The sequence below is a fragment of the Myodes glareolus genome, chromosome 27 (genome assembly GCF_982192425.1).
Source record: "Myodes glareolus chromosome 27, mMyoGla1.1, whole genome shotgun sequence".
Classification (NCBI taxonomy): domain Eukaryota; kingdom Metazoa; phylum Chordata; class Mammalia; order Rodentia; family Cricetidae; genus Myodes; species Myodes glareolus.
This window is the reverse complement of record NC_142052.1, coordinates 33,627,802-33,644,970: the sequence shown is the minus strand read 5'-3', so window position 1 is coordinate 33,644,970 and position 17,169 is coordinate 33,627,802. Positions and strand designations below refer to the sequence as shown.

At 38.9% G+C, this 17,169-nt stretch overlaps 1 protein-coding gene across 1 annotated transcript in view; it reads right to left on the bottom strand.

Annotated features, from left to right (window-relative positions):
• Positions 1-2,262: 2,262 nt before the first annotated feature.
• Col3a1 (collagen type III alpha 1 chain) overlaps positions 2,263-17,169 on the bottom strand; it is a 36,161-nt gene continuing 21,254 nt past the window's right edge. Inside the window, exons 23-51 of the mRNA XM_048456003.3 lie at positions 16,875-16,928; positions 16,632-16,730; positions 16,313-16,366; positions 16,157-16,210; positions 15,726-15,779; positions 15,149-15,202; positions 14,639-14,683; positions 13,999-14,097; positions 13,806-13,913; positions 13,516-13,569; positions 12,880-12,933; positions 12,745-12,798; positions 12,044-12,097; positions 11,354-11,461; positions 11,024-11,077; positions 10,680-10,733; positions 10,328-10,489; positions 10,109-10,216; positions 9,101-9,208; positions 8,004-8,057; positions 7,812-7,919; positions 7,316-7,369; positions 6,731-6,838; positions 6,414-6,467; positions 6,209-6,316; positions 5,095-5,383; positions 4,022-4,209; positions 3,448-3,690; positions 2,263-2,690 (exon numbers count right to left, since the gene is read on the bottom strand). Of these exons, the coding sequence (XP_048311960.3) occupies positions 2,544-2,690; positions 3,448-3,690; positions 4,022-4,209; positions 5,095-5,383; positions 6,209-6,316; positions 6,414-6,467; positions 6,731-6,838; positions 7,316-7,369; positions 7,812-7,919; positions 8,004-8,057; positions 9,101-9,208; positions 10,109-10,216; positions 10,328-10,489; positions 10,680-10,733; positions 11,024-11,077; positions 11,354-11,461; positions 12,044-12,097; positions 12,745-12,798; positions 12,880-12,933; positions 13,516-13,569; positions 13,806-13,913; positions 13,999-14,097; positions 14,639-14,683; positions 15,149-15,202; positions 15,726-15,779; positions 16,157-16,210; positions 16,313-16,366; positions 16,632-16,730; positions 16,875-16,928 (2,784 nt within the window). The 3' untranslated portion in view covers positions 2,263-2,543. The remainder of the gene's footprint in view (positions 2,691-3,447; positions 3,691-4,021; positions 4,210-5,094; positions 5,384-6,208; positions 6,317-6,413; positions 6,468-6,730; positions 6,839-7,315; positions 7,370-7,811; positions 7,920-8,003; positions 8,058-9,100; positions 9,209-10,108; positions 10,217-10,327; positions 10,490-10,679; positions 10,734-11,023; positions 11,078-11,353; positions 11,462-12,043; positions 12,098-12,744; positions 12,799-12,879; positions 12,934-13,515; positions 13,570-13,805; positions 13,914-13,998; positions 14,098-14,638; positions 14,684-15,148; positions 15,203-15,725; positions 15,780-16,156; positions 16,211-16,312; positions 16,367-16,631; positions 16,731-16,874; positions 16,929-17,169) is intronic.

Below are 17,169 nucleotides of genomic sequence, written 5' to 3'. Positions count from 1 at the left end.
GAATGTAAAAGTACAAATCTACTGTATGTATTTCAGCAGTAATTTGAAACTTACACTGGTATTTCCAGATGCAGGTGTGTGCATCTGATTGATCAAATTCAGATCACCCCAATCAATGAGACATGTTGCTGGGAAGGTGGGTCTCTGGGAAGGTAAATAAATGTCCTTGGGTTTTCCAGGGTCAAGTAAGTTACATCCAACTGTAAATTCCTTGTAGGATGCTTAGTTTAGATTTAGATGCTTACTAACTGCTAAAAATCTATGTGTTAAACTGATTAATATGTATAAATAGCACACAATATATTAAAGCTCCAAGGTATATAAAATTATAGATGCAGGAGGCAGAGTTATATTTCATGTGTTTCTCTTAAAATAAATTCTAATAAATCTTATTTAATTCAATATCTTAGTTTGCACTCATTCTTTCCTGAGTTCTAAAATTATTATGCATATATAATTTGTATGTAAATAATATGTGCAGAATGATTTATAACACCATAAATATACAAACTGAACATATTCAAATGATAGAACAAGAGGCAGTTCACACACGTTGTTTCTAGGCTAATATTTGATTAGACATTCCTTATAATGGTATATTGATTGTCTAAAATAATGGATTTCCTTACTGCCCCTTTGCTAGGCCAATGCTATACAGTATTGGACCCAGCTCTACATATCACCTTGCTGATGGCTTACTTGGTCTCTCTGCATGGTTCCTACTGTTTTAGTTGCCACAAATGACAACAGAATCAATTTGGACATTCTGCTTTATAATTTGAATGTTTACCCACTCCATATATTATTAAAGAAAGATTTTCAAATGGATAATGGAAATGAGCAGAATATATTAAATACATGTACGGAAGGCGCATAAAGAAATCTAATATTAGTTGAATATGATAGCCAGGCTGAAAAATCCAGCTTCCTAGGAGGCTGGGACAGAAACAACCAATTCCAAAACACTTAACCTACACAGTGAGCTCAAGAGATGTAGCAAGGAAGACAACTAAGCAAGACCTGTCTCAAAAATAGAAAGCACTGGTTTATTTGGATTAATACTTCAAGTATAAATTATTGTTAATTGCAGTTGCCAATAGATATTTTGAACTTAGTCCTGTTATTTATTATTTTATGTCTTTTGGTGAAAATGGCCATAGTACCACCCCCTACAGCCCCTGGTAATTGATTTCCTATTTCTCTTCAACGTCTCCACACTGCAGATGCAGGTGAAAGAACCTGGCGTTCGCATCGTGCAGCAGCCGATCACTTCCTGACAACTTGCTGGCATTTTCTTATCCTCACTCGAAAACCCTGGGATTCTCTCTGGGGACTGATTGCTTGAAATCTAGCTACCTAGGTTTCAAATAACATCAAAGCTTCTATTACACATGCTCTAAAATGTACAGAATTCACTAGGGCGCATTTTTATTCTTCACATATAATACGTCATGTTTTTAAATCATTATGTTACTGAACTACACAATTAGATTTTTTTTTTTTTTTTTAGAAAAGTACTGAAGCTCTCGCCTGTAAACATGCCATGGTTTAATCTGTGAGAAGCGACACAACCAGAGATGTTTCATTATGATCTTTTATTATGAGTGAATGTAAGAGAGGAGAAAAAAATCAACAACCACATACAAGCTTACAAAAGAAAAAGTTGAAAGGATTCTCTGCATTATTGTGACAAAAGCAACCACAAACTTGTTTTCTGTTTTTTATTTTTACAGGATAAAGGGATAAAGGCTCCTGTAGCATCGCCACTCGATCTTTCTGGCAGACGACAGGGATGGATGCTGTGCATTTAGGGCCTGGGTGAAGGTCACTAATTTTGATCTAGAGTCTAAAACTGAAAATACTGTAGCACCGTAACATGTGTTTTTAAAGCCCTCCCAATTATTTGCAAGTTCACCAGCAAAGACAGAAGGGAAGCACCTTTGAAAGCATAAATCCCTGTGAAGAAGACAGCTGGGAGCCGGAAGTACTCCTGCAAATTCCCGCACCGCAGTCTCGTGTACGAGACTTTACCGACATTCTACATGTAACTGATGAAATTCGTACGTTTTGTCAAGTTATACGTAAATTGTGTAGTCTTCTAGGACTCAGAATTTGTCTGTCTGACCAGTTGAGGTAGTTAAAATAGGGAGGTCATTCATAATTTCGTCTTTGCCTGTTTGGTCAATCAAGGGATTCTTTTGCTGGTGAGGTGTGATCATTGCTCTGTAGGTGGGCTAGAGTCCAAAGAATGTAACACAGTGGTATCATAAGAGTGTTGACGTTTATTTATTATAGCACCATTGAGACATTTTGAAGTTGGAATTGGTAAAAAAATAAAACAAAAGCATTTGAACTGTACTGGGTGGACGGAATGGCAGAAAAAAATTGTATTTTTTTTTGTCAAATTATACTTTTTTTTCCCCAAAAATTTGGAAATAAATAACTGGAATTTAGTCGGTCACTTTCACTGGTGGACAAGATTATAACAAGAAGAACACATGGATGCGGTTTTTGTTTGGCTGGGGTTTCAGATAGAGTTTGGTTTATAAAAAGCAAACAGGGCCAACGTCCACACCAAATTCTTGATCGGGACCACCGATATCATAGGGCGCAATGTCTATGATGGGCAGTCTCAGGGCCTTGCGTGTTCGATATTCAAAGACAGTTTTGCTCCATTCCCCGGTGTGTTTCTATTCAAAAGAAGAAAGAAGGTGTAAGAAAAGAGCCATGGCATTAAAGTACATAAATGGCATGCTAACTGATTCTGTTGGGAAACTGTCTTCTGCTCTCACGGAGTAGTTAGTTAGTACACATGGAACCTTCTAGAACATATGAGAACTTCTGTATTTGAAGTTTTAATGCTCTTGGTTGATCAATAAAATTATGAGTCAAACCCTAGTCAGACTTAAGAGTTAGCCCAGAAGGGAGATGGTCACAGATAGGCTAACCCATTCTCAAGCCTGGCTCTGGTTGTTGCTTCCATAGTTTACTAAGAAGTGGGTGACTCACTCACAATGGGAGTAGCTAGCATTAGAAGTGAGTTCCTCCTTTTAGTAAATTACAAGAAAAAAGAATAGATTTTAAGTCACATGTTATAGCTTTACATTGAAAAAAGTGGTTATATCTGATGGATATTATATAATAAATAGTGTATATAATATACAGTAAATATCCCAGTTTTCAAAGTAGTCTTGTGAGTTTAAATTTCATTCATTTTCATTTAACCTGTTTTCCATCTAGAAGTTAGTCTCTGTTTTTGTAATATTTTACACTTTTGTAATATTTAACATCTCTGGAACAAATAAGTAGATGTTAAATAATTCATGCCACTAGGCAGCTTCTGTCTCCCTTATTGATTTTTACTTTTTCTCAGCAAATAGTTTGGATGATTAAGCAACAAATTTTGATGATATTTGCCATCCTGCTTTCAAAGGCATTGCTACTTACAGCACAGCCGTCCTCCAGAACTGTGTAAGTGAATTTGCTGTTTCCTTCTGCCTTGAATTCCCCTTCATTGGATCCCATAAGCTTTAGAGACTTCTTGACATTGCCAGTGGCCTGGTCCATGTAGGCAATACTGTTCTTGCAGTGGTATGTAATGTTCTGGGAGGCCCTGCTGGAGAGGAGCCTGAGGTATGCCAGTTGTACATCAAGGACATCTTCAGGAAGATCAGGATTACCATAGCTGAACTGTAACAAGACAAAAGAATGCACCAAAGGTCATGACTGCAGCCCCAGGGAAGGGCTTCGTGCACTATGAGCGTGGATATTGCATTATAAATTCTTCACATACATTATATGATTATATTTTATTATATGCAGAAGTAAATGCCTTAGCAAGTAAAGAAGGTGTTTAGATTCAACTTCCCTAATATAACCCACCTTTTTATAAAAGTGATAGTTTTCTAATGAGACAAGTGTTTGAGGTATTCTACTCAGTGACCAGAAAGAAGTAAGAGGAAACAAATTAAATGACATATATTTAGGCATAGCTTGGTTTAAAAGGTCTATCTTTTCTTACCTGAAAGCCACCATCCATAGATTCTCCAAACCAAACATGTTTCTTTTCAGCAGCAGAATCTGTCCACCAGTTCTTCCGTGGAACAGTCATTGGGTTGGCGTTTATGCACGTCTCCCCGGTTTCCATGTTACAGAACACTTTGATAGCATCCATCTTGCAACCCTGGTTAGGATCGACCCAATATTCACCTGAAGAGTCACCAAAAGAGATAAGGGGAATTCGTTACAAAACTCAGAAGTGGAGCCTGGGCCAGAAGAGCTGCTTGTTTATCTGGTTCTGAGTACTGAGTGCTAATGCATTTGTATGTAGTATACAGCACAACTGATTGGTATGTCTGAAGTAGAAAGTTAGTAAGATCCATAGCAGTATTAAAATTAGAAAGAAAGCACACACCTTGGTGTGTTCTACTTGTCTAAATCTCACCTTTTATTTCAAAGATAACATTCTACCAGAGATTTACAGCATCATAGCTTAGCTTGCCTGATACTTCATATTTTCAGTAATGTCCAAAGGTTACTCTGAACAAAAGCAGTGGTCTTTGTCAATATATTTAAAAGGTGAAATAATTTTGAAACGATATTTCAAAATTTGAAATTAAAAGATGATTTTTATATTGATTATAATAAAAACGTTTTTAAAATAAAATAAAATTACACATGTCACAGTAGATAAAAGGCAGGAGTTACTTAAGTAAAATTGACACTTGGTCATTAGGTCATCGAAATGAATTCAAATAAATATATAATACAATAATCAAAGTGATAAAATTATGAATATCTAACCATGAGAATAGAATGATGCATGCCAGTTGATCATTGAAATCATTTTTGTTATGTATTTAGAAATTTTTTGTAAAACTGTCCTTAAATTTTCTTATATTTGAAACAGTTTGCAGTCATTTGTTATACTTTAAATACACCTTCAAATACTGTTTTTCTGTTTTCTCTAGTGTGTTCAGCTTAATTAACAACGCTTGGGTAGTATATGGCTTTAAAATATTTTCAACCAGAAAATCTTTCTTTATCAAATTCTCATACAGTCTACAGTCATGAGTGATAAAGACTCAGACCTACCGCTCTTGAGTTCAGGATGGCAAAATTTCAGGTCTCTGCAGTTCCGCGCAGGGTTTTTACGAGAGCCATCAGGACTAATGAGACTTTCTATTTGTCCATTAACAGACTTGAGTGACGACATAATCTCCTCGGTGTTGATCTTGAAATCCAGTGGTTCATCTCCATAGTAGGGTGAAAACCCAGCAGACTTTTCACCACCTCCAAGGGCAGCAGCACCTCCACCACAGCAAGGACCGGGTGCACCAGGAGGTCCAGGGGGTCCTGGTTGCCCAGGGTGGCCTGGCGAGCCCTAGGTGGATAAAACTATATGTCAGTGAGGTTCTTCTTGGATTTCCACTGAAGGACTGTGCCACGCATCTGGGAAAGTGAATAGTAAACAATCCACATATGTTGCCACAATTACTTTAATTAAAAGAAAAGAAGTAGATGATCTTGAAGTTTCATGATTGTCAACTTATAGTGAATTAATTCATTGCCGACAAATATGTTATTCTGTTATGGAAGAATAAATAGGATTGAGCACAAACGTCAGCATTTCTCTTATATAAAGATGGGAGCGAACAGCCCCCCAAAGTACAATTCAAATACTGATGTAAGAAAACAAAAGAGGGACTTTATCTTCTGCACTCAAATCTCCATTGCTATTGTATCTCTGTGCTCGTGACTTATTGATTTTTCATTTGTCACATGTATGCTTGTCAGAACAACGGTTTATTGCTACATTTCCCCCAAAGCTTCAGAGCATGAAGGCACTAGTCATGATTTTAGCAGTAGCAAGACTGTGCATTGTAAAGGTTGTTTAATGAGTGAAATATCAACAAAAATCAAATTGCATCTGTATGTTCTTTGGTGTGAGATCGGCATGGTGTGGTTTGGTTAGTTAAGTAGCTGTCGTTATATCAAAATATCACTCATCAAACTATATATTTTTTCTTCATGTCGTTGTGGTTTCAAAAGTCTTACTGTAATAAAGACTGTGTTAAATTAAGCCTTACTTTCTAAAGTAAGTGATTACACTGGACTCAACAGGCAACTTCAGTTTGAAAACAATGGACAGTTTATGAAATGATGGATTACAGCAAATTAAGCCATGCATATATGAGTAGTGCCTTACCTCAGATCCTCTTTCACCTCTGTTGCCTCGAGGTCCTGGCGGCCCAATGGGACCTGGATGTCCGCTTGTGCCATCTTTTCCAGGAGGTCCATGTGGTCCCACTGGTCCCTGAAGAAATGACCACGATGTTATCATGCTAGAATACATCCCTGCAGTGCAAACATTTCAAAAGAGGCACCTTCTGCCGGGCTTCTACAACACTTACTCTGGGACCGGCAGGTCCGGGACTACCAACTGCACCCTGGTGACCGGCGGCACCCTGGAAAGCAAGGGAGAACAGAGACTTGAAAAGATCTCCCACAGCTTATGGACTGTTTAAGATCAGGCCAGACCACAATGACCACGATGAAATAAACTCCTCTCTTGCTTTTCATTTCTTCATGCTAACCCATTGTTTTAAATGAGCTCTTGAGTTCCTGTCTCATATCTTCTAGCTTATTGTTCAGAGATGGAAAGTGTTCTGCTCGGAGTCCCTCATCAGTTATGCAGTAAGGGAGGGCTTGCAACAGTGGATGCACTCACGGGGGAGCCTGGGGGGCCTGGATTGCCTGGGAATCCTCGATGTCCTTTGATGCCATTGGAGCCGCGCTCACCAGTTTCACCTTTGTCGCCTCGTGGACCTTGGGGACCCTTGAGAAATACATTTCAAATGAAGGTCATTATTATGTAAACATATTGAGGGAATAAAACTGAGTTTATCATAAGTTGATTACAATTTGTAGAATTCTATTAGCTTTATAATAATTAATGTTTTATAATCTATTATATAGCATTCTTCTATAGATGGTAATAATAAATGAATTATATTATGTAGAATCCTAGTAGCTAGAAATACCCCTAAAAAATAACAAAGACGGTTTCAGTTTACATTTTGGATTGGTGATGCAATCAATGCTCATAATTGATTCTGGCATAATTAGCTACACGGAACTTTTAGTTCAGAAGCTGAATTGTTTTCTGTACCATCAAATATAAGTTTGTATTTTCTCCACAGTTATGTATCTGTCATTCTATCCACTTCCTAGACATTTCAAAAAGCAACAGAGTATTTTTTTAACACTCTAAAATGAGTTTACAAACACAACGGCGCAAATGCTTAATACTTACAGGAGCACCCCGAGCTCCAACGGGACCCGGAGCACCAGAAGGACCAGCAGGGCCCTAGGAGATAAACAAACAAGTGAGCACAGCATCATATGGAACTGAACTGAGTCGCTCAACCCCATTTTGAAAAGTTGAGTGTGTCAGGAGGACAGGAGGAGCTGAAAAGAATGGGGGAGGGGAAACATGGTCACAGTATAGTGTACAAAAACTAAAATTTTAGCTTAATTAAAAAAATTAAATACAGTGAACCAGTCTGAAATTTTACAAAAAGGAAAACAGTTCCCTTCCCCCATCTTTTCAAAGGAATCTAAAGAGAAACAGCAGGAAAAGAGCCCCGTTAATTCTAACTGCAGCCCTGCAAAAAGTAGACTGATGCCCTTTAAGCCCGACTGAAATCAGCAGAGATGCATCCCAGTGGATGGAAGTAACCGCGATTCCGACCCCAGTCTTCTTTGGACAGACCAGGGGATATAGAGAGAAGGTGCTCATGGGAACTCACCGTCTCTCCTCGGTCACCACTCTTCCCAGCTGGACCAACAGGACCAGGTGGCCCTGGATGACCAGGAGCCCCTGGGGCACCAGGAGAACCATTTTCACCACGATCACCCTGGAACAAATCCACGAATCTCACATAACTATGACAGCCATCAAATTTAATTATACGTGTCTACCGTACATCGTTCTTTAATACCTTGCCACCAGGGGATCCATCTCGTCCTGGTTGACCATCTGATCCTGGGTTGCCCTGTTTAAAAGGGGGAGGGGGAGAAAGATGATTTGCAATTATCCAACTACTACCCAAGCTTTTTAGTCTTTTAAGAGATGATCTCTATTTAGTATACAAAGTATTAGATACCACTGTGGTAGTTTTGAACAAAGACTACTTTAACAAATTTTCCTTCCAGCTCATTCCCCATCCTCTTGCTGCCCTGTCTCCCAGTAGAAAGAAAAATTGTTTTCAACAACAAGAAATTCCATATATTACACTGTGGTTTAGCCCTGTGAAGAATGATAATTCTTTGGCAGATATGTAGGATATCTATGTTTCTAAAATTTCACAAAATAATATGAGGAGAGCAATAATGAAAAAATGGTATTTATAGTACAGTTAGAAAATGACTTTTGAGGAGTGGAGATCGAAATTTATGATGGAAATCCAAAGTTAAGTTTACTTAATATTTCAGCATCAAATATAACTCTCAAAAATTCATAACACTCTGTTAAATATTTTGTTAATATAGAATAGTAATTGAAAAATTAATAATTACCAATGAATAAAGAACATTCTTATGCAAAACTGTATGTTGTAATTTTCTTTATCAACCTGTTTCCTATATTAGTTAAGCAACTGCATTTCCTTCATTAATGAATTTATTGAGAGATATTATTGTCCATAGGCATTAATAATATTCTAACTTTTAGCAGGATGATTATCAGAGAGGGAAGGAGGGCTCGGTTACATGGACCTATATCTAGATCATCACAGACATTAAGGGCTCTTTAACTAATGCTTGAATTTTATAGTGGAGAGATGACACAATGGTTACAGGCATTTGTGACTAAATCTGATGCCTAGAGTTCACTCCTGGGGAGCTCCGTGATGGAAGGAGACAACTGACCTCCTTAAAAGCTGTTCTCTGACCTCCATGTGTGCATCATAGTTCCTATGTGCTCATGTGTACACACATAAACAAACACAATTAAGTACACATCCTTTAAAAAGAAAATGTATCAGACTACTTGAATGTTAGCTGACCGGTTGGACATCTTCTCTCAGTTGCTACTTACATCCCTTCCAGGTTCACCAGCTGTACCGGGTTGACCAGGGAGACCTTGGGGTCCAGGAGGACCACGTTCCCCATTATGGCCACTGGTTCCCGGTTTTCCACTTTCACCCTGTGTAAAAAGAAAGAAAAGACATTTCACTTTAAGACGCCAACTATTGGGGGGTAGGCAGATTTCTTCATTTCGGAAGGGGAAATGTGTTTTATCCAACTTGTATTGCTGTTCAATGTTCTTGAAGCCATACCCTTTATAAGGGAAAAATTGAAGGAGCAAGATTTGGGGGTTTTACTAACCACACAGTGATTCAGAATGGCAAAAAACTCTTTTTAAAACATTTGGTTGTGAGGAACAGAAATTTATGAGTAGAGAAATAGAAATATTAATGATAAACCAGACTCTTGGTGACCTTGAGAATCAGGATTTATCAGAGTCTTGGGAAGACATGCTAATTACTTTTAAACTTCCTGTTATTATTTTCTGACATATATTGAAATTGGTACATAAAGTATCATATTATTAAATCAGATACAAATGGAATTGTGTTAGCTTATTTGCTGAGTGCACATTTCAGATACGGAGCCCTATAATGGTATGGCAATATCAATGGCAACAAACCAAAAGAGCAAAATGGCTTGAGGGGAAGGGCAGCTGACATCAATTAAGCTTTGATATATTTATGAGCTGAAGCCCCTTCTCCCTTCACAAGTATAGTGAAAAAAACTAGGGACTGTTCACAAGTTTCCTAAGAGTGGTGTTTGAAATAGCAACATTGATTTTCTGTGACGTTGGCTTGTCTATGTATATATTCAAGCCTTGTTTATGACATGCTTTCCCAATGCAGCTTGGAATGATTAAATAAACGTTTTGTTTTTAGAAACCTGGACGTGTAGAGAAGTTCAGCTCTTTTATAATTTGTGTAGTGATGAGAAACCATCTCATATCTGATACAGTGAAGAAATCTCTACATCTGTGAAGGGAGGCAAGAATCCAGTGCAAAGAAACTACACTTACCTTGATACCTTGAGGTCCAGGGCTGCCTCTAGGACCTGGCAAGCCTGGTGGTCCAGCAAGACCTCTTGCTCCAGTAATTCCTACAGCTCCAAGTGGCCCTGGGGATCCCTGTTGCAATAGAAAAGAAAAAAATCAGCTTGTCTCGACACAGTTATATTTCCCTTATTAAATTTGTTATCAAAATATATAGTCAATCAAGAGAACAACAGAGCCACTCACTGGAGGTCCCTGAGCACCAGGTGGTCCCTTCTCTCCAGGTTGGCCAGCATCACCTTTTGGTCCCGCTATTCCAGGGCTGCCAGGAGAACCACTGTTCCCAGCAGGACCTGGAGGGCCATCTTTGCCAGGAGCTCCACTAGGCCCTGGGGGGCCTGGGTTACCCTGCAAATAAATGAAAGTTAAAATATACATTGAGAGTTTTTATTTTGTTTTGTTTTTTTGTCCTTGCCTTTTACTTATTTTCAATTTTATATAGGATTTTGCAGATACACACCAAGATATCACTTTCTCATCCTAGATATATGAAGTCTTTTTTGTAAGAAACATTTGAAGAAGACTAGAAAGTGCTTACATTGTTGCCAGGGGGACCAGGAAGACCACGCCCACCAGGAAAGCCAGCAGCACCCTGTGAAGCCGAAATGCACTCATTAGTGACAAACTAGAACACAAATGTTTGCACACACAATGTCAAGAAAAGGAGTAGACCAGGACCTGAATTCCATCTTAAAGTTATTTATGATTTCCCACCTCCGCTTCTGATTTGCACACAACTGCCCGTGACTGATTGAATGACTTTCACATTCTCTCTGTGGCTGTAGTGTCATTAGGGGGTCTTTACACAGATTGGGACTCAAGACATTTTTTTTTTTTTCAGTAACAACTCATAGAGTGATAGTTAAGAGGATCAGTACTTACAGGACCACCAGGACTGCCGCGTTCACCCTTGACACCCTGAGGACCAGGAGGACCCTAAACGCAAAAGGGAGGAAGGACATACTAAGTTGAGCACCAAAGTAAAAATATGACCAAAGCATTAAGCATTAGGAGACCAGCAATGCTGCCCTAAAGAGATGAAAGTAGCTCACATCTGATAATATCTAAACGACTGAAACCAAAATTTAGATAGAGTATATCCTTATAAAGATGATCATAGTCTCCTTTCATAACAAAAAAAAATCTTATATGAAATGTTAAACTATCAATAAACCAAAATGTTTTATGGGGTTGTTTAGCAGTAAGACTCACAGCGGGTCCAGAACCTCCAGGGGGTCCTGCAGCTCCAGGAGGGCCTCCTTCACCTTTCTCTCCAGGGGCGCCTCTTTCTCCTTTAGCACCAGGTTCACCATTCTGTCCCTGCACACAGCAACAGTGACAGCCTGTGAGCTAACTTCCTCCACAGAGCCCTTGGGCTAGCATTCCTTTTCTTTAGAGCATAGAACTTTTTTCCTAAAAGTTGGGAAGATGTTACCATCAAATAGAAATAGGAGGCTCTCTGAAGACACACCAAAACTAAATCAAAGTATCGTGAGAAAGGAAGAGGAAGAAGGATATGGAGAAAGAGGAGAAGAAGAAAGAAAGAAGGAGGAGGAGGAGGGGAAGAAGGAGGAAGAGGAGGAGGAGGAGGAGGAGGAGGAGGAGGAGGAGGAGGAGGAGGAGGAGGAGGAGGAAACATGATGGGGCAAAGGCTATGGATTTGAAAATGAGCATCATGATGCCGCATTGCCTCCTTGCCCAAGCATAAAAGAGGAAGGGGGTTTAAGTTGCCTAAAGCTTAAACAATAGAATTAGTTAAACATTAACTTAAAAACTGATAAAGTAATTTAAAGGAATAAAGTGACTGAAGAAAGACTGGGACCAAGGAACTTGTATCTGTCAGTTTTCAGCAAGATGATAAAATGGGCATTGGGACGTTCATGCTTAGACACCCATACTTACAGGAGCACCCGGGAAGCCAGCAGGTCCTGGAGGTCCATGTTCACCTCTCTCGCCCTGAAGGAAAGTACATTGTTAGTCACGGTGAAGGCCTTCCCCACAGCGATCATGCAGTGCCCTCTGTATATCACATCTTGCTGGAGTAGGAAAACGGCTAATGCAGCAAACACAGTTTAACCTGAAAGTCTTTTTTTTTTTTTCACTTCTTATCAAAATTAGGAAGGAACACTAGAACTGTTGATTTCTTCTGTCTCTCGACTGTGGTATAACTTGCAATGGTCATGCCTTCAAAGTGCTCCAATAATAATATATTTAATTCTATAACTCCTAAATGTAAAGTCTTTAAAATAGGGCAGAGTGATAAGACAGTGATTAAACAAAAAGGTGCTGAGCTTTGAGTTTCAGGACTTTTTAAAGGCAATGGATTTTTGATTTGGAAGATGCTCTGGCAAAGTTTCAGAGATGCTCGTTTAGAAATGGATAGTATTTTTCAAATTCTGTGCTTTCTCCAGAGTGATTTAGGAAATAAGGTACCTTAAAATAATCTCACGTGGATTTTAAATTTTTTAAATATTTTCTTGAATCTCATATATCTTAAGGATAGAGTCAAGCAGGAGGGAAAGAGAACCAGGGGCAAAGCTACTAAAACAAGACAATGACCTGTGTGGGGTTAAGAGTAGGTTGAAAATGTCTTTGCCACTTACAGGGCCACCTCGAGGTCCAGCTATACCCGGAAGTCCAGGGGCACCACCTTCACCCTAAGAAAAGATCAAATGTTGCTGTCACTCTTCTGTCTTTACTGAAACAAAGGCTGACTTTATTTGCAATAGTGCTGTTACCTTATCTCCAGGCTGACCAGCGGGGCCAGGGGGGCCAATAGGACCAGTAGGGCCCTGCAGAGAGATGGGTTTTAGTTGGAAAGAAATCAACATCATTTCTTGTATTAATCAGTGTCTAGAGAAACTAATCTACTAAAGTGGATCTGTTTTTGTTCTCTCATGGCTCAAATGATACTTTCATTGCTTTGTAGCAACGTGAGAGAGTCCAGTAAACTCACTATTCTGTGAATGTGATCAGAGAAAGTAATTTAGTTCACAGTGTTCATTGATTGATGCTTTTTTTAACCTCTATTAGAGGAGATATGAGATCTTATCAAAATATCTTTTAAAACTATATTTCTTAGCAATCTTAGTTTCTTTGCTTTTTATTGACTTGCTATGAGAGTCATTCCTGACTTTTGTATTTTATATTATTAAGGATTCTCTTCATCCTTAGGGCACTGACGAACTATCATGGAGTGATAGATATAAACTAAGAATTTAAACAGTCAGGTGATTAGTGTCTTTTCAATGTTCAGGACATGCTAACATGGTCTCACTTCATTAGAGTGGTTTGGGGAACACTGAAAGCTTAAGTAGGGTCTACCACACATTGCATTCTATCAAGGGTCATTTCTCACCGATGTGAATACTCACCCTTGGCCCATCCTTTCCTGGAGCCCCATCAGCACCTGCACCCCCTGGTTCACCCTGCCAAACAAAAGTCCGCGTCATCACCCAGTGAACATTGGCCAAGAAGAGAAACCCTCAGGAGTTGCTGACATTAGAGTTGGTATTTGATTAATAGTTGCTATAGGACCCTATGTCAAATTCCACTTAAAATAAAAATGATAACAGTAATTTTGAAAATAGTTTCTAGTAAAGTGGCTTATTTTTTAATCTATAAAATCTAGTTTATTGTAGAATCAAGATAAAACAATCAGTACCTTTTCACCCTTTGGACCAGGACTCCCAGGACCCCCTCTCTCTCCAGGCATCCCTTGTAGACCAGGGGGACCAGTAGCACCAGCGAGACCAGGGGGACCAGCAGGGCCCTGCAATAAAGAGATGAATGCCAGATGACAAGAAAGCAATTGAAGTGCATCTTCTTAAGTCCAGGACACCAGGAATGGCAGCTACCTTTCCTCCCTCAGGGCCAGGGGGTCCAGTTCCTCCTTTAAGACCAGGGCTTCCTGCAACTCCGGGTGGTCCACGCTCTCCAGGGGCACCAGAGTCACCCTATCAGCAAAAAGATAACATCCACATTAGTATCCTTTCAGAGAAAAGATAACATCCACATTAGTAACCCATTAGAGGCAGAAAAGAGAAACACTGTGGATTACGTGACTTTGATTACGTCTACTAGGTTTTGAACTCACACTTCTTAATGGTTTTGAAATTTTTGAGTATAAAATTTTGATTAGCTGTTTGGGAACGGGAATCTTTAAAAAAGTTTAAAACAATGGAATGTGTATTTGTCCTGATTAAGGGGAAAGTGTCTTGGAAGTAATTACTGTGATGATTCATAGAGGTAAAGTTTACATTTCTTCCAGCAGGACAATTCTCTGCAGGGAACCCATGCATTAACAGCATTTCCTCTTGAGTGGCTGGCTCTGTGGCGCGTGTTAATGTTAGAGAAAGAGAATATATCAGAGGGGGCAAGTTCAAGGTTTGCAGTTTGCGCACGTGGATTTACCTTCACCTTACTAAAAAGGAGAAAATAACGTGTTCCCCTAATCAGTTGCTCTATAACATAGTTTAAAAGTTAAAGTAGAATTACCTTGCCTCCAGGAACTCCAGGTGCGCCGACTTCACCCTTTGGACCCTAGGAGGTCAGCATTATGTTTGGTAAGCGTTTGCCAATACGCATTGCACAAGTTTAAGCAACATCGACATCTGCTGTTCCTGTATGTTCTACAATTATTTAAACCTTGATAAGCACTTTAATTCTGTTGTTTTATAGAAAAAATTAAACTGACTGACATTATAAGCAACTCATCTTTGTTTCGTTGTGGTTTCTAAGACAGGGTCTCGTGTAACTCAAACTCATTCTGTAGCCAAGGATGACCTTGACCTGTTTATCCTACACACCTCTTCAAAGGAAAGAAACTGACAGGTACTTGGTGTACATTCTGCTAGAAATCAATGGAGAGTTTCATACATTCTAGCAAGTATTCTCTGATCTAAGTCAACAAAACTCAACTCTTTGGGCTGACAAAGTTAATGATAGACAAATGCTTTTGAGTTTTTCATGTATTGTCAACTTTACCAAAAATAAGATGTGACTTACTGGTTCACCAGGCTTTCCGTTTTCTCCTGGAGGGCCACTGGTACCAGGTATTCCCTGCAAATAAACAGAATAACATCGTATGATCACTTCAAAAATGGCTTTGAGAAAGCTCTTCCCATGTAAACCTAGTTTTCAAGGTAGTTCATGTCATAATTTCCATGTTTTTAAGGTATAGAATGTTTGCCCTATTTAAACTAATGACAGATAGAGGATGGTTATACCTTACAAACCTGGACTTATATCTGTATTTTTGTTTCTGTATATACAGTTGTGCTGATGAATAAGGGCAGATGAATTTAACTACATAGAGTTTTTTTGTGAGAGATATAAGTGTGCATATGGAATTTCAGAGGTTCAGTTCATTTTTAATAACTTTATGTGTACATTCTAGAATAGCCATAGAAGAAAATACTATTAATATTTTATTTCAGAATGGAAAAAAGTCTACAAATTAAGTTTCAGATGAACATGTAGCAGGGGAACAAAAATTTCGAAGTTTATTTATTCTACAAAAATAGATTTAAAAGGGAAATATGAAATTTTAACAGACAATAACATTCAAAGAATAAGCTTTTACCTGTAATCCTTGTGGACCAGGGGGTCCGGAATCGCCCTTGTCACCAGATGGGCCCTATGTTGAGGAACACAATGATAGAATCCATTGTAAAATTGTCCTTTCCTAGTTTGTCTACAGCTCATGGCCCAGCAGGCCTATTGCTTACTGTCAAAGGCAAGAATATGAAGAGTAGGGAAAGCTTTGGGCTATAGAAGATACTCAAGGCAAATTAAGTACAACATGTAGTCAATGCCAGCATTCGATTCAATAATGAAATAAGGAAGTCAAGTAACTGGGGAAATATTCTAATACAGTGCAGCGATTGCGTAATTTCTGAAGGCTTGCCCCTGCTCTATTAGGAAATAGAGCCCCTGCGCTCTCTCTCTCTCTCTCTCTCTCTCTCTCTCTCTCTCTCTCTCTCTCTCTCTCTCTTCAGTTACACTAATACTTACAGTAGGACCTGGGGGTCCCTGAGGTCCAGTTTCACCGTTCTTTCCAGCAGGACCCTACAACAGTGACAGGTGAAGAAATTAATACATATTATCAAGAAAGTTCGGAGTCTGGAAATGACTAAATTGCTTAGGTAGGAAAAGACAAAATCTACATACGGGAAGGCCAGGTCCTCCAGGGCCACCTCGTTCTCCATTCTTGCCAGGAGCACCCTAAAGAAAAGGGTAAATGTTTACATAAATAAAAAAATCACTAATCAAAGTCCAAATCCCATTTTCGATCCTCCTATACCTGTTAAGCCACACACATACACACAACCATAGCCAATTACATATTTCTCTGTAACACACTGCTCAATTTCACATATTCGTCCATGTTTTTAGAGAAGGTTAAGTCTTGGGTATCTTGACATTTTCTTATAGAAAGCCAAAGGGGATCTGTCAAATATTTATTGGAGAAAGTAGCATTAGAACTTACATCATTTCCTTTAGGACCAGGAAAACCCATGACACCAGGCTGACCCCGGGGTCCAGATGGACCAGGAGGACCAGGACGGCCACTTTCACCTTGACTTCCCTAGGAAGAAACATCACTACCTTAGTTAGAGTTGGAGGAACACATAATCAAAGTATAATATACCTAAACTTATTCAAATCTAGCCAATAAATGCACTCCAATTTTTACTGGACTAATTCAAAGGGATGTTATAATTATACATACGGGAGGTCCTGGTTTCCCATCATTGCCTGGTCCTCCTGGGCTTCCGGGAACACCCTAAATGAAAAATTATATTTTGTCAGCTGACTTAAAAAGTCACATGAAAAAGTACAACATACTCAACTTGAACAATTTTGAGATTTCCGTGTTTATATGTAGCCTTGTAAGTGTATTCCCTACTTTCTGTTTAAAAAACTCATCTTAGTTAAATAGTTAATTTTCTTTCTTCTTTCATCTGTTTTAACCAGTATTTTTTTTTAAAGGGGATTTGGTTGTTACTTTAAGTCTTCAGAAAGGT